The 22,485-nt window shown below is 37.7% G+C and overlaps 1 protein-coding gene across 4 annotated transcripts in view; it reads left to right on the top strand.

Annotated features, from left to right (window-relative positions):
- SATB2 (SATB homeobox 2) overlaps nucleotides 1-22,485 on the top strand; it is a 237,890-nt gene that overhangs the window by 150,324 nt on the left and 65,081 nt on the right. For all 4 annotated transcript variants that reach the window (XM_074339726.1, XM_074339725.1, XM_074339724.1 and 1 more), the window contains one exon: nucleotides 15,840-16,312. In XM_074339726.1, coding sequence (XP_074195827.1) covers nucleotides 15,840-16,312 — 473 coding nt within the window. The remainder of the gene's footprint in view (nucleotides 1-15,839; nucleotides 16,313-22,485) is intronic.

The following is a 22,485-nucleotide window of genomic DNA, read 5'->3' as shown; positions in this document are numbered from 1 at the left end:
TCTTATGGCAATCTACTTTTGCAAGGGATCATATAAGAATAAAATAATGCCTTAACAAAGAAGGGCTCATATATTTTAAGTGTTTTCTAATTAAAATTGATGTTAAAAGAAAATAATTTTTTATCTAAAGTGTTTTTCATGTGGCACCAAAAGCAAAATGACCTGTTGTCTGGTTAGGTTAATTTCAAGTATTTAATATGTCACAATAATTAAGGGGTCATTGAAAGTTCACATAAATAGTAGTGGATATCATAAAATTATCTGTGTCATAAAATAATACCACTAGAATGAAATGGACTTAACCAAACCCCATATTTGGGCCAGAAAGCAAAATTATCCCCATCACTTTCCTTTTCTCAATCATTGCTCAAGAACCCCCTGATTGCTAGTTGTCTTAATTTTATTTGTTTATTTGAGCTTATTTTGCAAAATATTAAAAAGCTGGGAGAAATGAAGATTATAAAAATCAGTGTTACTTCTCCAAGTCTGGTTTATTCTAGTAATCAGGATTTTATCTGACCCTGTCTGATCTAGTCTTGCAAGATCAAACGTCCAGGCCAGCAAGCAGACAGTAAACAAAGCCCGTGAAGGGTTTCAGTAAACACAAAGATTAGATGTTGAATGAAAATTAAACTCCTTGAACTAGTCCTCTGTACTAAAGTGGTTAAGTGGGTTGTGATTAAAAGAAATAAGTAATTATGATCATTATAGCTGAAATGATATAATGTTACCACATTTAAAGCACCTCTTGTACCCAAAAATGATTGTGTCATTTACAAAGTGGTGCCTCTGAGTTGAATAGAGAAATCAATGTCCTCTGACCTGGTTCCACGAGGCAGCCCTTGCTCAGCCGTGGTGGTAACGGTGGTCAGGACAATGCCTTTAATCAACTGCCGGTACTTGTGCCGCTGCCGTTGTTTAGCTCTGATGAGGAAAAAGGAACTTACTTTTGTCTACCTCGTTCTTCCAAGTTATGAAAGAAATTGGCTCTCAGCTGGGGATCTAAATGAAGGCGTTTGGCAAGGAAGTTTGTTGCCCTCTGTCTGTATGGCACCTTGCGTGAAGTAATGCCAACATCAAATCCTTAAATTGTTATATGAATATTGGATTCATGGAAATAGAAATAGCACTTTCACAACCATGCCACCTTTTATTGTACTGGTTTTCCAGCTTTGGGAAGAGCCTTGTCCATTTTTATTGTGACAGTTGCTGATGTTTATTCATCAATCACCTTCCCCTAACTGGCCTTCCTGTTAGAAGCTTATCGATAGTGTCAGCAAGTGGAAGAATGATGCGTGGAGAATGCCTTGGACCCTCAGCTCAGATGTGGATCTTATGAAGCACATTCTAGCTGTACTGGTAGCTGCTGCTTCGGCATGACAGTCCTTATTCATGAATGCTTAAAGAAGTGAAAAACAGTTGTTTGTCAACAATGTGGTTTGTAGATTAAAAGAAACAAACTTGCTATCTCCTCATATTTATAGTCTTTATAAGCCATTTTAAATACATGTTGAAAAAAGGATGGAAAGGAAAAAAAGATCTGCCTTCCTAACTCCCTCCTTTTCTCCCCATCCATCCATTCATCCATCCGTCTGTCTGTCTATCCATCCATCCATCCATCTATCCATCCTCCATCCATCCATTCATCATATATATTTACTATTTGAAAAAAGTATAAGACACAGTTTCTGGTTTCAGAAAATGTACACTGTATATGAAATAATTAATAATGTAACACATATTTTGTAATTTAAAAATAAATGTGATCATTTATTTTATAAACCTGGCAGGATTCTAAATGGGGACCATTACATAGTCCCTCCTTGCAAGAAAATTACAGTCACAATTAAATAACTAATTTTAATTAAACAAATGTTTAGCAAGTGCCTCTGCCACAGGCCATATTCAGTATTAGAAGCAGTGAGAGACATCCAGGAACATATAAGGTGTGGTTCCTACCTCTAGCTGTGTTGCCCTCAACCTAGCAGGGGAGGGAGCCCTGTAAGTATATGTGGCAAATATGTAACAGTGGTATATAAACTAGTGGAATGATAGCACAGAGAAAGGTCCGTAAATTCTACCTGCCAAGTGTCATGTTTGGGAGGCAGGGGGTAGCAATTTGAGAAGTAGCACATGATTTATACCTTAAGGACAAGTAGAGTTTTACAAGGAGGAAAAGAGAAGGAAGAATGTTGCAGGCAACTGCAAGGTCATTATATAAATACCGAGGTGCAGAAGAGCATGCTGTGTTTAGAAAATTATGGGTGGAGTGGCCCAGTATACCTAGAATAGCAGTGCATTTATCATGATACTATCACAATAACAGATGACCAAAATGGCTAAGATTTTTGATTGTAAAAAGGAAAAGCTAGAGCATGACTGGATGTGGGGTTGATGGTGGCACCAAACATTGGTGAACAAGCAGAAATGTTTGGGACCTCGCTGAGGAGCATTTGTGTTATAATAATGAAAAATAAGGTTGGGGAAGTAGTGACCACACCTTACAGAACTCTGAAAGCCTGGCTGAGGCATTTTGAGAATCAGTGCAGGTTTTTCAGCAAGGAAGCGATGTTATGAAAATGGTGGTTTAAAAAACAATTCTTGTAGAACTCACCTGAAACTATATGAATGGGCGTGTGTGTTTGGCAGGCTGGGAGGCAGGTGGGAGGGAAAAGCGTCAGTGTGTACACCCTGGAGGAAGTAGGCAAAATAGAATCCACTGCAGTGATATATAGAAGTGAAGACAGTGAAGGAGGTGAGGTTTGGCTTTGGGTGGCAGCAGTGAGAGGGAGAAAAGTGACCAATGCAATATGTGTGTGGGAAAGACAAAGAGAAATCAAAATAAAATTGAAGGTGTTGAGCTTAAGTGGTGCTTTTGACAGAAATACGACAATATAAATTGAGAGGAAGGTGCTTCAGTGAGAAATGGTGAGCTAGGTAGAACTATCCTTTGGGCTGTACGTGGAGCCAGCTAACAAAAAGACAGAACTAGAAAATAGATTTTTGGATCCATTTTTTATTTTTTATTTTTGGATGTGATAGTTAAATGATACCAAAGGAACATTCCTAAAGGAGACAGCGAGAACAAGAGGGGATTGGAAGCTTTGAGAAAAAGAGGGCCATGGTTTAAAAGGATATGATTAAGGAGAAGGTGAGGTTTCACGGAAGCAAAGAGAGTGTGGGTTACCAGTGAAGAAATGTCATTAAGGGTACCAGGAGGAAGAGGATAACATTGGAGGCTCTTAGCTTGGGCAAAAAGGGGACCCTAATGACATTGGAGGGAGTTATTTCCCTATAGTGTGAGAACAAAGGGACCATCTATGTGTCTAAGAAAGGAAGGTGGCAAGGAAGTGAGGACAGCAGTTACTGGCCTAGTGAGGAAAGGATATAAAAACAGCTAACTGTGGCATTAGGGTTAAGTGTAACACACTCTCCCCCTTCCTCACCCCAATAACTCAAGAGAGGGAGTCTGGGGCCAGTGGGGGCCAAAGGCGCCGAAGAGGAAGAGGGGTGATATGCAAGAGTTCACACAGTAGGAAGGGATGGGATCTGAGGCACAGATGATGCTTAGCCTTTCAAAGAAAAATAGCTAAGTCTTCTTTAGAATCTGGAGGAAGGGAAAGGAGATAGATCAGAAAGCAAGTTTTGAAGATGGAGTGAATGGTACGGAAAGAGGCAGCTCATGGCATATGGTAGGGTTTTAGGATGACGTGATTATCTAGTGGTGAAGGAGAGAATGGTTGGGATGGGAGCTTGGTGAGGAGAACACTTGAAATAGGTTCTGGACCAACAGTGTTTGGGAAACAATGAGAGAGAAGTAGACGGTCGAACTGAAGTGACATAGTTAAGGATTTTAGAGTAAGTCGTACAGGTCCCTTTAATTCTTAGCATTTCCTTACAATGTGCTTTAGATTTCCTATAGTTTCAGATTTCCATCTGTCCTGCCCAGAAACAAAATTTAAAACTCAAAAACAAAGATAGATCTGGTGGTGACTAATGAAGAATCTACAGAGTTATGAAATGAGAATTTCTGTATGTTGACCAGGAAATGTTCAGTTTATTTAAAATCTGGTATGATTGTGGTGACATCCTCTTATATGGGGGGGAACCAGTGGGTTAAAATCAGAGAATTCTCTTGGTTTCTTGATCAATTAAATGAAAATTATTTAAAAAAAATTTTCCTTAAGGATGATTTACAAAGTGAAAAGCTATAAAGCATTTAAGTTTGCAAGGTGCTAGAAGCTCTTAAATACAAGTGCCTTGTAAGATGCTAGGACTAATGTAACAGGTGCCTCTGGTAGACAGTTGTTTAACTAGCTATTGGCCTGACTGATGATAAGCCTTCATTTTAAGTTTTGCAAGAATTGAGATTATCTGACCTTGGAGTCCTGAACTCCCAAGGGAATGGACATGACAATGGAGAATCTAGAATCATCTGGAGTACCAGTCAGGCTGTGGATTCTAACATTGGGTCTTTCAAGGTGTCACCTTTCTAGTTCCATGTCCCACAGTAATTCTTCATCTTGAATAACCCCCTACTGGACCAAAAGTTCCTCAAAAGACCATCTGGGAAACTCGTCCCTTGAGTGTCTTTCTCAGAGCTGTGAGCATAAGACTTTGAGTGTGGTAGTAAATATCAATAGAATTGTATTATATAGATGAACTTATTTGAGCATATGCACTTAGGACCATTTTATTTTTCCACATATTATACTGATCTTATTTTCTATCTGATGTCTCAATTGAGAGAAAAAAGAAAATATTTGGTTTTTAAAATCATATTACAAATGTCCTTAACAAATTGGTAGTCTGTTAGAACCATTCTTTTCCTACTAATTAGTTACTGAGCTAAAAGGTTTATCAATAGTCAGTTCCACTGACAGAGACAGTAACACCTTTATTAAGTAAAAATTAGGGACCATTTATGTAGCCTAAGAAAAACATCCCTTTGAGGTTTTTCCAGCTAGTTTATTGAGTATTTTCCTTTACAAAAATGGCCTAAAACATTTAAGTTCTATAAAATCTGAGAGAATGGCCAATGAAAAGAGTGAATCATGGGGTGATTGTTTCCTTGATTAGTTTTTCTTCAGTAGGCTGAAATAAAGAATTAATACATGTAGAATGCCAACTGGCAGAGGCAGAATGCTCCTGAACAGTAACGCTGAGTTTCTGAAATGTGATTTTTTTCTATTATGTGTGAATTCACCTCTGAAATTATAGATTCAGATTCAACTAAAGAATATAAAGAAAGATATTATTAGATATAAATAGCTTTAACCTATGTAGAAAGTTATAGGAATACTTGAAATGATCAGTGATATCAAACTATGATAAAGCATTGTTTGAAACCAAAAGGGACAATGGTGCTCAGATGAAGTTCAGGGTAAAGGTGGAGAATGCTCATCTTTTCCATGGAACAAAATGGGTCCTATGAGCTTTTCTTGCCCAAAACCCAGAGGTGTCTATATTCAAGTTGCTTTATGGTAGACAGACATGTTTCTGTGGATCTAACTATGATGGAAGAAGGAAGTTGATAATAAGCAGAAAATACACCTAAGAAAATCAGTCATTCGGTATTAGCACAATACTGGCTGGTATACTTCGCTTATAAGGGCTGGAAGCATTTTTCTTTCAAACCTTGTTTTATTAGGAGTTAACAAGTTGGCTCTGAATATCTTGCTCTAGGCAGAGACTTTGCCAGCAAGTTCTTAACCTAGAGACAGATTCTCTTTAAAAAATTTAGAGGAAAAAAATCTTTAGGTTTTGTAGTCCTAAAAGACTTAGCTTTTTTTTTTCCCCTTTTTCTTTTGCCCTCCAGCCTTTTCAGGTGCCTAATATTTTCTTTAATTATATTTAGTGAACTCTTCTGGTGATTGTCCCCCCTCACCCCCGGTGATGTGGGATTTATGTCTGTTATATATGGAATATTAGCTTTCGCTTTTGAAAGCATGTCTGTCTATGTTAACAGAAAATGGTTTTTATATAACAAACTGACTTCATACCTACAGTTATTGACTAGGAGAGACTAAATCACAAGTATTTTCCGTGACTGGGCATATTCAGGATTGGCAGAGGGATACTGCTCTGGCTTGTCAGGGAAATCAGTGTTATGTTTACATTTTAAAGAGGATTTTACTCAGTGAAGGATTTTGGGTGAACATTAGGGTTGTTTTGTGTTAATTTATAATCCAGTTCAGAGAGAGGAGTCAAAATAAATACCAGGGAGAACCATATGAAATTGCCGTTCTTACAGGTCACAACTGTTACATAGCACCAATTTCATATAGTTCAATCAAACACGAATTTGTTGGGATTGCCTAAGATTCTCAGGTTACTACCATGTTAAGTGAGTGTGCATTCCCCATTTTACTTCTTGTTGGCTACTTGTTCAAGAGAAGCACTTCATGTTTCCAGAGTTTAAAAAGAATCCTTGCTAAAGTTCTTCATTGTGTGATTCCTGTCAGTCAGGTGAGAATCCATGTTGATGACACTCATTTTGGGACAAAAAATTTTTTTTTTAACCATAAGAAAAATAAACAAATGTGGGGTCTCATGACAAGAAATATGAGTGTGAATTTGTATTAGATGACTGGAATGAACTGATAATAAATGGCAAAATGGAGATTAAAACGAGCTGTTTTATCATCAAATAGAAATGCATTTGAAATCATAGGCAGATGTTACAGGCGCATCTGTGTGTACCAAACAGTTAAATTGTTTGAAGCAAATCTGTAGGTGGGATTGTTTTAAAGCTGGTAATTATTCAGTACTGTGTCTGTAGGGGCTGATATCATTCCTAGCACATAATAGTTGATTAATGAATATTTTTTGTATGAATTAAAAAAAAATAAACGAACAAATGTGAATAACCTGACTTTATTGAGTAGCTAATGCCGTTGTTGAGGAATCAGTGATTTCATCCCTTTTTAGAACTGATGAGATTTTTCAGTCTGTCACATTGGGAAGGTTTATAGGACATAGGATGGAGACGTGAGGTGAGCCCTCACCGTACAGATAATTCATCCATACATCATGCCACTTATGCATGTACATGCCGCATGCATGCACACACGTATACAAATAGAAAGCAGGACTTATCTGTGGGAAAGTTGATTCGTTCTGACTCAAGCCCTAAAATTAATAATAACCACATAACCTGAGTCATGCAGTTTAGCATAATGAGTGACATAAAGGCTTTAAGGTCCTGAAGAAATAGGTTTGAATTCTGATTCTTCCTTTGATAGCTTTGTGACATTGCCTTTTCTGAGCTCCTTCCATGAAGGTAGGCATGATAATACCTATGTGATTCCACTGTTGTAAGAATTAATTGACAATAAGGTATAAAGGGTTTAGCTCAGTGCCTCAGCTACTGTATACCTATATGGTAGGGACTGATGTCACCTGCAATGGCAACATGTTTTAAAAGAGGTACATTAGCAATACAGATATGAAAATTTCAGCACTTTATAATAAAAACAGTTTTCTTTAAAGGAAGTCCATTGAAGAGTACTTGTGAAACATTCAGGCCCTAAGAACTTGACTTTGAGTTATGCAGAGAAAGAGAAAAAACAAACAAACTAGTTTTCACAGGCCATGTGGTTTATTATGCTTATGAGGTTAGAGCCAGCAGCCCTAATCATTTTGAATATTCCTAAATATTTATCTACATTTAGACAGCTATTTACCTTGAACATTTTATCTGACTTCTCTGGTATTAGACAGCATCACTATGTTGAAGTTGGGCTCCAGGGTTTTGGGGCTGGGGGTGGGGGAGCAAGGAACTTGGGATGCAGGTCTGGCAATCCAAAGCAACGATGTGTTTATGTGTTTTTTCTCTATGCTCAAAGGTTTGGGTACCCATTCAAAATTATCTATTTCATTGGCAACTTTCTACCAAGAGTGACAAGGGCCAATCTATGTCTTACCTTTATAGAATCACTTCCAGAGCCTTTTCTGAGGCTAAAGGAGTCATAGAAAAATTCACCATTGTTTTTTTAAAATTTCATTTATATTCTTCTATCTAAGGTTTTAGGAGATATTCTGGGGAAATACTAGAGTGTTATAGCATTCATTCATGCTAACCTATTTACATTTACATAAGCGTCTTAATAGTGTAAGGAAAAATCCATAGGCCAGATATTCCAGAAATTTCTCAGTGCAAAGCCTTTTACCCAATTCATTGCTTTCCAGTTATTATAACTATGGACAAACCCCAGAGGCTATTTCACAAAAGCGCTTGTGTAAAGATTTGCATTAAAACACTAGGTTCATAGTTCTGGAAACATTGTCAGTTTTTTAAGCAGTACTGATAGATAAACTTGCAAGAGCAAACTACAACTCCCACTATTGCCACTATATAAACTGCTAATATTCTGTTGCTGTTTGGAGTTTCACAAAGATGTCTTAGGAAAGTCTCAATTTTTTGCCGAAGAGTCAAAAAGCTGAAGGAAGTATTCTGAAAAAGGGAATTGTTTCAGAAATCTTAGCAGTACTCTTTAAGATGCTATTAGGTAAGTACCCTGAAAGGTTTCCTTAAAACCAGTTACAGGTAACCCCTAAATCACCCAGCTAGTTACAACTCAGGCCTTAAAAATCCCAGTTTGCTCTTCTTTCCACCTATCATATGCCATCTTGTTCTGATTGGCAGACATCTGTGCAATCAGATGCTTTTCCTTTTGCTCATAAATCCTCAGAATGTACACTTTGGGGCACTTAGTAACTGGAGTGTATTTTGAGTATGGAAATTTTACTGGGTTTACTTTACATAGCATATGTAGCAAATAGATGTAATAAAAATAATAAAATCTAAGAGAAGCACTAAACTGAAAAGGAAAAAATTTGGTTTTGTTTGTTTTTTAAGTTAGAACATTTTGATGCCTACTCATTCCATGGAAAATAAAAACAAGCCATGAAACATTTGCTTTTTAAAAATACTATAGGACACTTTTCTTCCTTCTTTTGGTTGATGTAAATGTAACATGTATATAGGGATTCCTCGGAGATATTGTAGGTTTGGTTGCAGATCAATGCAATACAGTGAATATCATAATCAAGCAAGTCACATGAATACTTTGGTTTCTCAGTGAATTTAAAAGTTATATTTACACTATGCTGTAGTCTGTTAAGTGTGCAATAGCATTATGTCTCAAAAAACAATGTACAGACCTTTAAAAAATACTTGATTGCTAAAAATTGCTAACCATCACCTTAGCCTTCAGCACGTCGTTATCTTTTTGTTGGTGGAGGGTCTCACCTCGATGTTGATGGCTCCTGACTGATCACAGATCACCATAGCAAATACCATAATAATGAAAAAGTTTGAAACACTACCAAAATGTGACACAGAGACACAAAGTGAGCAAATGCTGTTGGAAAAATGGCGCTAATAGATCGCGTGTCACAGGGTTGCCACAAAACTTCAATTTGTAAAACAATGCAATATCTGCAAAGTGCAACAAATCAAAGCATAGTAAAATGAGGTATGTGTGTATATTTAAAGCTTATTTTATTTCTTAAGTTTTTTTCCCCATTTTTAAATAAATTTTGAAACTTAAAGCTGTGTTTGTATAGTATTACTATAAATTTAATTTCAAGAGTTGTGAGATCATGTCATTTTATTTTCCATCTATTCTTCTGCCTCCTAATTCATAGTCAGATTGTGAACTATCAAGCCTCATTTGGAGAAACTGAATAGCAACATATTTCTGCATATACCAAGAAGCATGTGATTCTGTATTGATAATGAATTCTTTTAAACTGTAGGGGTCTGTTTTTCAAACTTGATATGATGTAACATGGCATAGTTACTTGAAACAAAAGAAAAGATTGCAAATCTTTAGATGACCTCTCAGAAATAGTAGACTTCGGTCAGAATGTCCTAGTCGTGAAATTTTGAAGTGGGAAGCCTGAACTGTTATCATAATTACACAGATATTTTTCTGAAACTTACAATAGCACTTTACCAAACATATTTCACATAGACACTGATCATGTAAATTCTACTCTTACAATTCTGGGATAATAATAAGTATCTGGTATGCTCTTAAAAGACAGTAAATAAAAGCAAAGGTAATATAGATGTTGCTTGTCAAACTTAAGTGTACATGAGAATTGTTGGAATCTTAGTGCACAGAAGAACTCTAAGAGAATCTAATTCGGGGCCCCTGAATTTCTATTTCTAACAGTCTTTCAGGTGATATGGATATTGATGGTTCAAGGACCATATTTTAAGTTATTTCTGAAGGAGTACAATGAACATTCAGGAGAGACCTGAAGTGTACAATGTACATCTGTTCATCTCTATTTACAACCCCCGCCCCCCGCACCACACACAAAGACAAGATGAACATAATAGTCAGGACCTGTTCTAAGTGTCGACAAATATTAACTCATTTAATTCACACAATAACCCTTCATGGTAGGCACAGCTAGTAACCCACAAAAAATATATGATGAAACTAAAACACAGGGAAATTAAGTAACCTGCCCAAGGTCGCACATCTACCAAGGGGTAGAGCTACAATTTAAACCCTGGCAATCTGGCTTAGAAGTCTCTGCTAATAATCATTAGGTCATACATCTTTCCCAACATGTGAAAAGATATTTACCCAAAACTATAATGAAGTTATCCCCAAAAAGTGTCAGATGTGAATACAAGACAAGATTTGTGTGTGTGTGTGTGTATATAATTGAAAATGTTCTTGCAACCACCTAATATATATATATATATATATATAATTATATAATTATATATATTATTATTTATATATTATATATTATATATATTATATAATATAATATAATATATATATATATATATATATATATATATATATATATATATATATATATATTAGGGATTTGCAATAATTAAATACTTGGCTTCCTGGGTGTACTGTAAAATTTCTTGAAATAAAATGAAGTTTTTGAACCAAATATCTTTTCACTGTAATGCAGATAAATCCCTTGGGTGGAGTGTAACCTTCCTGGGTATGACCAGCCTTCCATAGCCAGAGATCATAAGCATTGAATAGCTAATGGTCAGAGGGTGCTTTTGGTTAGAACATCAGCTGTGAACTTGGGAAGCCTTCTGGAGCCCCTGGAATTCTAACACAGGCCTAGAAAGGCTCTGCTACTTGGGAGTTAAATGGAATCCCAGAAGCTCAGAGGGTGGTTGGATGAGGGCTTCTCGTTCCTTACGCTTTTCACTCAGTCCCAGAAAGCTCAGAGGAATCAGCAAGATCCTCCTGGAACTGAGTGTCTCAGAAACCTGAGCAGATTCCAGATCTGTACTGCATATCTGCAAAGCCCCTGGACTGGAATCTTTCCCCAGAGGTTAGAATAGCTACAGAAAGCCTCTCAGCTACTTAGCAGTGTGTCAGCCCCACTAGTTTAGACAGCTCCTCAAGCCACATCCTGTTTGGAGATTTGCACTTGAAGCTGGGACAGCATTCCTTCCCAGGCACTTTCCACTCCAGAGATCACCTTCAGGACTTCGACAATAGTAGAATCCAATTCACAATGAGTTAAATTTCACCTCCGATTTAAAGCCCTGGAAGCAGTTGTGTTTTAAATGTTACTTTAGTGAGGGCGCATTTTAGATTTATTGAGGACATTTTCTGTGGTGAACGTGAACATTACTGTCATCATCAGAGGCAGCACTGCCTTTGATCCTGCACTTTTGTCCCCCAAGATTTCTGAACCATGGCTCCATATAGCAGAGGTAAGATGGCCCCTCACAGCCCAGGTGTTGTCTTTGGTGTTGCTTTAGTTTAAGACAGACTTAACATCATGTTTTCTATCAGAGTGAAAAAGCAAAGCACAAAATCAGGCACTGCTGTTAAGTCTGCGTTTCATCCACTGTGGTTACTTTCAAATAATTGAAACAAACAAACAAACAAACAAAAAACAGGAGGAAGAGAGGGGTAGAAGGAGGAAGGGAGAAAGAAAAGAAGGAAGAAAAGAAGGAAGGGAAGGAAAAGGATGGGAAGTGAAGGAAGAGAGAGAGAGAGAGAGAGAGAGAGAGAGAGAGAGAAAGAGAGAAAGAGAGAAAGAGAGAAAGAGAGAAAGAGAAAGAGAAAGAGGGAGGGAGGAGGAAATAGAAATAATGAATGCCCCAACTCAATTTTCTGATGGAGTCTGGTGCATTGCGATATTCCTCTGACTTTTTTTTTTTTTTTAAAGCATTTGTGTTTCATCTGCTCTGACTTAAGAGGCTAAAATATTATTCAGATATTTCTTTTATACAAGTGGCAGCAGAAAAACTAAAGTTTTTAAATTTGGCAAAACTCTGTGCAAAGCATTACTGAAATCATGTGTTGCCTTGGTCAGTGGAAAAGCCTGTGGATGAGCATTTGATGTTGAGGCGTTTGTAACATTGGGATGGTGATGACTTCCCTCCCCTCACTCTTAGGAGTAAAGAACTTGGCTTTTACTAGAGCTGTCAGGGACTGAAAAACCGACGAAGGTTCTTGGCTTGACCAAACGTTAGACGGGCTCCTGAACCTTCTCCTACGCCCATCTGTGTACTTCCTTGTAAAATCCAGTTTTAGCAAGAACCCTGCGAAGTCAGTTTCACCAGAGCCCTCTATACCCTTGATATCTGATCACCCTCGATATCTCATCAGGTTCCTCGGCCTTCACTATCCCCCAGGTGATGTCTGATCACCCTGGCCTGTCTTCAGCAAAGAATCCTGTTCGGTCGGTTTAGCCAGAACCCCCTCACTTCTGATGTTTCCTCTTAGTAATTGTCCGTTCACTGACCCTCAACCCTGCTCCTTGGCTGTAAATTCCTGCTTGCCCAAGCTGTAGTTGGAGTTGGGCCCACACTCTCTCCGCACTGTAAAATCCCATTGCGGTGTCCCCTATATCTCCTAGTGGTCCTGGATAATGTCTGCCCTACCATCTTTAACAAGTGTCATTGATTTTGTCTTCTGTTTAACAACATAGGGGGTATCGTTAGTCTCCTAGGCAAAAATTTAAGACTGGCTGTCCGTGGGCAGGATCTGGTTTTCGGAAATGTTTTGTTTGGCTTTTATTGCAATTTGAAAATGGCATTAGTTGCCAACACTTAAACATTAGGAGCAGTCACGTAAAAATCCAGATTTTTCATTTTCTTGAAAAAAAGTCTGAAGCAATGACAATATGAGGAAGACTAAAACTGGCTGCAAGTTAGGGGCTGCTCCCTTTGGATGGGGCAGGCTTTCTCTTGCTCCACTGGGTACCGCTGTAGCTGGCTTCTCTGGGTGTTGTCTACCTGTATGTGGAGGCTTTTGCATTTGCAATTTCTTCATTATGGTGGACTGAGTAGTTAGTACTTCATGGTGTTGCCACATGTCTCTAAGGATACTCCCACGGTCACTGCTCTTAACTATATGAATTTATAAGGACCTGGGAACTCATAAGAAAAGGCAGAATTATTATGTATAATCTTAAAGGGATATGGATTGACATTCTGATTCTTACTGCACCAGTTCATGGAGGTTTCATGACGCTCTGACATTTGCGCTTAATTGTGTGCATGATTATGACTAGATCTGTGAGTGGAGTGTTTTATTTATGGAAGATGTGATTTAGATAATAGCTTAAGAAAATAATTCACTCAAATATAATTAAAATCATTGAAAAATGAAAATGCTAAAATTTTGGAAAAGTAGCTTTTGGTCAAAGAATGTATGCTGTGCTAGGATGGACCTATGTTTTTTAAGTAGAAAAAGAAACGGATAAAACTTTTGCTAAGTACCTGAAAACATCATTTAATATTTGAGTTTGTCTTTACTTTGGCTGAATTAAAAAACAAATAAACAAAAGTGAAAAGTGAATAAAATGTCTATCCAAGGCCAAATATTTCTGCATATAAAATATGACTTAACTCTGAAAGCGGTCTATGGTCTCTGCACTTCTTTCAATAAGGAAATTGTAATAGTAACTTTTGTTCATGGGAAACTGTTAGATTTACCTTATTTGAAGGCTGTTAACCATTTGCTTGGTTTGGTTTAAGACTGGACTCTTTAAAGTTGAATTAATACAATGAATGAAAAATGTTTGCCTTTAGAGGATAAGATTAAAATAATTTGTTCACCTTGAACCTTATGCAGGAAAGGTGAATACAAAGTAAATGAATTACATTGAAAGGATTAAGTTAGAAATTGAATACTTAAAGAAGTTTGAGGTAAACTTTTGACTTATTTAGGGGTTCACAGGAAAGTTAGGCATTCAGTTTTTGTTTTTTTGTTTTTTTTTTTTAGCAGGAAGAAATACTGCATATGTCTGAATACAAGGTGATCTCAATATATGGGTGTTTATTTTCCCAATGAGAATTTTTTAATATATCAAACCTTTAGACATGTAGGTACAATGGTTAAACATCTACTTAAAGTTCTAATGTTTTAATTTACCTTCACATATGTATTTTAAAATCACATATTATATAAAATATTAATTTAGAAATATTAGTTTTCCCTATCCTTGCAGTTCATAATTAATTATTCAAATTCTTCACATGTGATCTGGCATTATTGTCTTTCTCATTATTAAATCCCATTTTGAGTCATCTCATCTCATCCAATTTTCCAGCTTATATCACTTCTGCCTAAATTTTTTTTTAGACTCAGTACTTTTTTGATACGAATATGATTCTGTCACTGTAAACCGTATGCCATACTACAAGAACCGTAATAATGGTACATAATAGGGAGAATGATTATTCTTAAAATTTATCCTATAGGGGAATACTTCTGATCTCCAGCATGTAACCACCAAAAATAATGTTCTTTAAAGTTATCTTAACAGGCTTTTACACAATCATAGCCAACATTTTCAATTCTAAGAAATGATACTAAATCTGTTTGGAATTTTTGCTTTAAAAAAAAGATTTTGTTAGATTACATCTATAAGCACTTAAAACTAGTAGTGGTGGAGGTTGTTTTAGCCTAATGTATTTTCTCCAAACAAAACTTTGTTTTACATAATAAAATACAGAGATTTAGATAAGGATTTGACTATTCGTGACTCACTCTTTCTTGAGAAATTTTCTTGGGGGAAGAAAAAAATCTGCCTTATGTTTGAACATGTACAATACTATCTTTTTCTTCCCCCTTTCAAGGTTATTCCTTAAATTTTTACTAAACTGCAATAGGATGCAGTAAAGTAGGTAACCTGGAGAGGGAACGTCCCTTATTTAATGGCAAGTCAATGCGATGTTTTTAATTTTGTGAGTTTTTATTATCCTAGTGCATATCACAATCATTAAAATATCCATTTCTTAAAGAAATATTCCTATAACAAAGATGGCAAGTGAGTATATAAAAGGATATAATATATGGTAAACATTTTCTGTGACTGTTTCCATGGTTGTATTGCTAGTATTTATGTGGATTTGTATTAGGAGGTAGTAGTTACTTTGGCAGGAGATGTTATCCTTATCATTTCCTGATAACCATGAACACCACCATTACCATGAACTACAGAAGATGAAAACACCTGGTATTTTTATAACAGAGGATGATGAGGGAGATGGTAGAGCTTGGAAAGATGAGAGGATTTAGAGTTTGTAATGGCTCGTGGTTTCTGTCCTGGATATTAAATAGAATGCCTACTTTTAAGAATTTAAGAAAATTGAAGTGGCAAGTATAATTTTTATATCACCGACAAAAAAATCTATTATTCTAACATTTTGCAGGAAAGGATAATTTCCTTTTACTTTGGTGCTTCCAGCTTTGTATGAAAAAATGTCTATGCCATTAATTTACCAAAAATGCAATATAGTATAATACTACAGATAGTAGCAATAAATTATACCAATGAAAATAATGATAATTATCACTTTTATCTTTTAACAGTGGAAAGAGTGGAACGAGAAAACCTTTCAGACTATTGTGTTCTGGGCCAGCGTCCAATGCATTTACCAAATATGAACCAGCTGGCATCCTTGGGGAAAACCAACGAACAGTCTCCTCATAGCCAAATCCACCACAGTACTCCAATCCGAAACCAAGTGCCCGCATTGCAACCCATCATGAGTCCTGGTCTTCTTTCTCCCCAGCTCAGTCCACAACTTGTCAGGCAACAAATAGCCATGGCCCATCTGATAAACCAACAGATTGCTGTTAGCAGGCTCCTGGCTCACCAGCATCCTCAAGCCATCAACCAGCAGTTCCTGAACCATCCGCCCATTCCCAGAGCAGTTAAGCCGGAGCCAACCAACTCTTCTGTGGAAGTCTCTCCAGATATCTACCAGCAAGTCAGAGATGAGCTCAAGAGGGCCAGTGTGTCCCAAGCTGTCTTTGCAAGAGTGGCATTCAACCGCACACAGGTACAATTAGCATTGAACATAATTGGTGCTTAAGAATGATACCAGGGACATAATTGTGACACATTTTCTTTCTCATCTCTTTAAAAAATTTGTATGGCTCTCAGGGCACATAAAATTAAATTAATAATCCTTAGTTCATGAAATACTATCACCATTGATCCATGCATAGGTATAATTAATTAATTAGTTTCAGTAATGTAATGAACCCACCAACTGTAAACCCACCAAATCAGGACCCAAAATGTTACCAATGCCCTGGGTCTGTGTGCTCATCTCCTGCCTCATCTTGTCATCTGCTTTTCCCGATGTTTTAATCCTGATCTTGAATTTTGTGGTTAGCGTTCCCTTGTTTTTCAAAAACTAGTTCAAAAATTATTTATGCATGCCCAATCTATTATTACCTTGTTTTTGAACTTTATAAAAAGTATCATTATATGTCATAATTTCTGTAATAATTTTTATAGACCCTTTAAAATATATGAGTTAGATGTAAGATTGATAAAGTGGTTGTCATGCAGGGTCTCTGGTCCCGCTCCCCGTGTAAGAATGCAGGACATGGTGAGGCTAAAAAGGAACACCCACGGAGCAATAGATAGGGGAGTCCTACCACTATATTCTCACTGGCAGCTGGGTTGGAGACACAGGAAGCAGGAGCCACACTATCCGAAACCCGCTGTCCTCTTCTCTGCCAACCAACCAACCCCTTGCTAACTGCAGTCCGCTGTGCTAACTGCAATCCGCGCTTGCTAGCTCTGCCACCATCTTCTTGCTAGCCCCCGTTTGCTGCTAGCGTAGCCATGGCAGTTATATTAGTGGCCAATGGCTCACTGGTTAACAGCTTATGGCCAACTAGCCACAGTTGATGGCCATCCAATCACAATTGGCCATTTACTACCCAGGTGAACAACTTTCCATGTGAGGGCAAGAGCCTGGAAACTGCATTCCTGGCTCTGTCCCCACAGTGGTGCTGGATAATTCACTCATATTTTTTAATGTTTTAGGGGAATTATATGCCAATATAATATTAAATGATAAAAAAGATAAACAGTTTATCTATGTATGTCTTACTTTATTGAGGGGTTCTTAGAAGTAAGATATTCTTTCCCATCAGTGGTTCTTAGACTTAATTGTGCATCAGCATCAGCTGGAAGGCAGTTAAAACACAGATTGCGGGGCCTCCTCCTACTTTCTTATGTGATAGGTCTGGGCTGGGACCCAGAAATCTGTATTTCTAACAAGGTCTCAGCTGATGCTGTTCCTACTCGTCCAGGGGCCTTACTTTGAGAACCACTAATTAAGCCCTTATTTGAACAACAAAGAAGCAAAAGTGCTAATCTCAAGGAGCTAACAACCTAGCCGTGAAAAAATGTGCCCAGATAACTGGAGTAAAATGTGAAGTAAAGTGAGTAGTATAGGAGAGTGTCAGCAATGGTTGCAGTGGGTGTTGTCAGGAGTTGGGAGTAGGGAATGCTTACAATAGAATGAATATGGTACGTCTTTAAGAGGACAGTGGGTTTAAGCTTAGCCACCCTACTAAATGCAAGGCAGGAATCTAAGTTCTGTGTTGGTGCAAAGATGAAAGAGATCGTAGGCCACACATATGTCAACAACTGACGAGTATTTGGTTACTGGGGAGTTAAACCTTGAAGGATAAATAAAAATTTAATAGGCAAAGATGGAGAAGAAAGATATTTTAAGCTAAAGGAATTCATGAGAAAAGTGTTGAGTCAGAAAAATGTGGGAATAGTTGGTAGGTGATAGCAAAGCTAGATCATAAAACTTATAGGTGGAGGGAACAGATCAGAAAAGATCTTTGGGCCATGCTAAGAACTTTGAACGTTAAAGAGAGATGAGAAATTGATTTACAGGGCCTGGGATTTAAAGAGTCAAGGGAATGATGGGGAGAAACCATCACCACTACTCCCACCAGGAAGAGACAGGAAAAATGCCAGGAGAGATGGGTTAGGTGGAGATGGAAGAATAGGGTGATAGTAGTGAGAGCAAAGAGGACATGAATTAAGAGTTTCCAGGAGGCTTGTCCATGTGTGGAAAGCTAAGAAGTGTGGGAGGGAGAAGCTCGAAACCATGCCAAGAAATTTGGTGATTGGTTGGGAGAGATTTTTGCAAACGTTAAAGTATAATTTCATTAAAGTGGTGAAGGCAGGAGCCAGAATTTAGGCGTTAGGGAGTGATTAACTATTGAGGCTATAGAAGCAGGGGCTGCAAATTACTGTTTCCAAAATTTGGTGTTGAAAGGGAGTCCAGAAGTGGATTGACAGTTTGAATGTGATAAGGAATCAGTTTGAGATAGAAGGATTTGTGAGGTAGTTTGGGGCCTCAGCTGAACTTAAACAGCATGAACTAGTAGTGATGGAACCAACAACTGTAGTTTGGTAACAGCCTTTAGCAAGGCTGGAACGGCAGAGTGGGAGCAGGGGAGAAACACAGTGGGATTGTTTGAGGTTTGGTGCTGACAGATTAAGTATGGCAGGAGACCAAGAGAGGTGAAATTTCTTGCTCCCTTGACTCTTAGCAAATTTATACATTCTATTATTGACAGAGTCTGTTTACATCATTTGAAAATGAGTTCGGAGGTTCACAGAGGTCTGCACATGTTCCAAACATCACTGCACTTTTCTCTTGTGACTCAAAGCACTCAGGCAGTATTTGCATGTCCAGCGTTATCTGGACTGCTGTTTTGAAAAGCTCTGGTCCTTTTGAGCAAATCTGTTGCAAAATACAGAGTGGAAGGATGCGTCTTTTAGTCTGTATCTTGCAGTTCTCTGTGTGTGTTCTTTCATCTATCATTCATGTGGATGAATAGGCATTTCATGGCTAGCCAACGTTTTATTGCCTGGTTGTATATACAGCTCCTTTGGCTAAGGATAAAATCGAAAGCATGGTTGTATTGCTTTGGATTTTAGAACCAAATACAGTATACATTTTATCCAAATAGCGTGAAGCATGAGAAAAGACTCACGATGAGGCTAGACAAAAGACAGACCATGCTGGTGTGAGGGAATGCTCTGCCAAGACCCCCGACTCCTGGAGGTCTGTCTTCTCCTACACAGTCGTTTTTGTCTATTTTTATGGATTAATGATTTTCCTTTGGCATTGTCATCTTTCAAGTGCCAAGTTATAAAAGGTCTAATTGAAGCATGGAACACATTTTATTATTTTCCTCCTGCCATTAAATTTGTAAGATGGCTACACCCAGAAAGAAACATTCACTTTCAATCAACATGAGTTTGAGTTCATGGGCCAGCCTTGAGGATATCAAATGGAAACTGCATAGGAATGTATGAGTATTTCCTTTTAAAATTCTGCTTTTAATTTGGGAAAGCTTTTCATCCCTCTGGGATCATAACCTGTTGTGTATAAAGCCCAACCTAATCAAGGTAGATGGTATTGACAGAATGACATAGTTTGAACTTAAGCCGGGGGTCAGCAGGCAGATTGTTTTTGCTGTATATACTGTAGTCACTAGCAGCAGGGTCGGACAGCTGGGTTTCACCAGCAGCATTGTTAAATGGAAAATGTGGTGTACTGTGCTCTGTGAAGCCAGCCATGGATTTCCTAAATGTTAGGCTTTTTCGAATGGAATGAGACAATTATGGGTGATATAATCATTTGCCAGCTATCATAAACAAAAAAAAAATTAACTTTTATAGATAGTACCATAAATGAATTGTTAATCTTTGGGTAGAAAAGAGAATCTCAACATTTTTTTTTTCCTCAAAGCAAACAAAATCAGAACTCTTTATTTCAGGTGGATACGTAAGGCCAATCTCAGTCTTGTATTCGGTTGCTTCACTGAAACGTAGCATATCCTTACTCCATTGAGTGTTTTCCAGAAATAGTTCATAATGTCTATTATTCATTTATTATCAAAGTCAATAAAGAGCAACTTGATTTGTCACCTTACACTTTGTGTTCCTAGATTTGTGCTTGATGATTGAATCAAGAACAAATCTGGCAACTATTGTGTGTGTGTGTGTGTAGAATACAATCGCATCAGCATTCATAAAAGAAGGTAGAATTGTAAAAAAACATACACACACACACTCATCAACAGGTTTTCATATTTAAGACTCCAGATGAAAAACACAAATTCATAATAAATAGCATTTGAAAATGCCAGTTCTCCAAAGTGAAACTATTAATTTCTTTGTATATCTGATCCATTGCCACTATAAGTCTATCATTTGGTGATATAAAATAACATAATTATGGGAACAGAACTGTATTTCAAAGGGCTTGCTTTTCATACATTTTCATTTTAATCAATGTGTCTTTTAAAAAGATAAAGTACATTTGTTTGATAAAATGATGCCCTATGCACACTCGTGACAAGGTCATGACTTCTGCCCGAATCAGAGACAGACAACATTTACCAATCTGATTTTATTATTTATTATCTTTCTCTTATATTTCTCTATTGGTTTGTTAATTCAAACATCTACTGTCTAAACTAAGAACATAAATGTTCTTGCCCGTGTTCTGGGCAAGGGCAGCTGCACATGTGAGGTCCTGCAGGGCCAGGACATGAGTCTTCAGCATGGGCGTGAGACAGATGTAGTTGTAGACGCAAAGTGCGGCAGAGCGTCACATCTTCTGTGCCACCAGGATGGTAGAAGCCTATTTTTGTCGCTATGACCTTATATAAAGTGCTTTCTTATATTAAAATATATAATCACTTTCTTTTTACTAGTCTTTGGAAATAAGTGGTTAGCCCTACTTTTCATGTCTCTGAAGAATTTATGACCAATGGGACCCGATGAGAATAGTAAGGTAGATGTGATAAGATGTTTCCTGACCTGGTCACTACTGTCCAGTCCTGTGATAGATTTCTAAGCATTTCTGTGGCTTATGGTCACAAAGTGATGTGGTGTGGTCAATACGCCAGAGGAGGCCGAGGCAGATAATGTGCTTGCTCTGTTTTTGCTGCTTCCCCTATTCCTCATGCTTTTACTTCTAAAACCCAGTTTCTGCTGGTTAGCTCTTCATTAGAAGGGCTCTCCTGAGGCTACTGGACTTTGCTTTGCTCACACTGACAGAGACGTGGAAATGCTAAACCAACGTCTGATAGGTGCAGGGGGATGAAAACCCAGCTCCCTTGACTCCTGTTGCAGGCACAGCTCTGAAGTATGAGTTCCACTCCCAAGCTCTCTGCAGGTTCAGGCTGGAGGCTTGGACCTTGCTTGGGTTCTTCCCTTGCTTGTCCTGCTTCTCCTACTCTCTTACCGGTTTCTCTCAGAAGTACTTCCTTAATAAATCACTTATACAGGATGTGCTTTTTATCCCAGGTTATAGGTCAATGCCACTGCTGGCCTAGTTGGCATTTGGTTATGCCATGGGGTAACAGTTTGAATGAAACCTATGTTCAATTTTATGCCTACTACCTTCACAAATCTAAAGCAAGATGTTATGGAAATAGTATCGAAGTTTTTACTGTACCACTTTCTTTTGAAAATACTATCACTGTAGTTATTTTGAATTCAGCCCTTGGAATTCCATGGACTGATAATAATATTGGCCAGGTTTACTCATGGATATTGAATGTTGGGGCGTGAGGGAGAGAATGAGAGAGAGAGAATGAGATATAAACAGACATTGGATTTGAGGCCCTATGAGATCTTCCAAACTTGACTTAAATGAAAAACCATACTTAATGAGCCTGAATGGTGAATTATGTAATTTGCGTGACTTTCCGAGTAGCTTTGCTCCTTGGCCCTGCCCCATTTCCAGTGTTCTGTCAGTGATTCCGATAGTATTTGTAGGACTAATAATTTTGAGAAGTAATGGGGCCTGTGCTCTGTCAGGTTTCATTTTTTCTTGCATATTTATTTACCCTTGCTTATGTCCTGAATTCATGTTAGTGTTGGCATACTTTCACTTACACGGCCTATGGACATGAAATGAGTTGCTTGGCTGATTACTGTGTTAACATCTTTGTATTTTGACAATTTGACTATGAATCGTAACCCTAAGCATTCTTTTACCCCTTGTCACTTTTATGGACTTAAAAAAATTAATCGTAAGAGGCTTACGACAGTATTTTAAAAGACTTAATATTTCCAAGGAATGGTTGTGGGCTGTCCAGTGACCTATGATAAGCATGATAAAATATGTACAGTGAATCTTCCTTAATAAGTAAACTATTCGCCAATTTA

This window comes from Rhinolophus sinicus, linkage group LG01 (assembly GCF_036562045.2).
Source record: "Rhinolophus sinicus isolate RSC01 linkage group LG01, ASM3656204v1, whole genome shotgun sequence".
Classification (NCBI taxonomy): Eukaryota; Metazoa; Chordata; class Mammalia; order Chiroptera; family Rhinolophidae; genus Rhinolophus; species Rhinolophus sinicus.
Note: the sequence above shows the minus strand (reverse complement) of the source record. Positions and strands in the feature narration are given on the sequence as shown.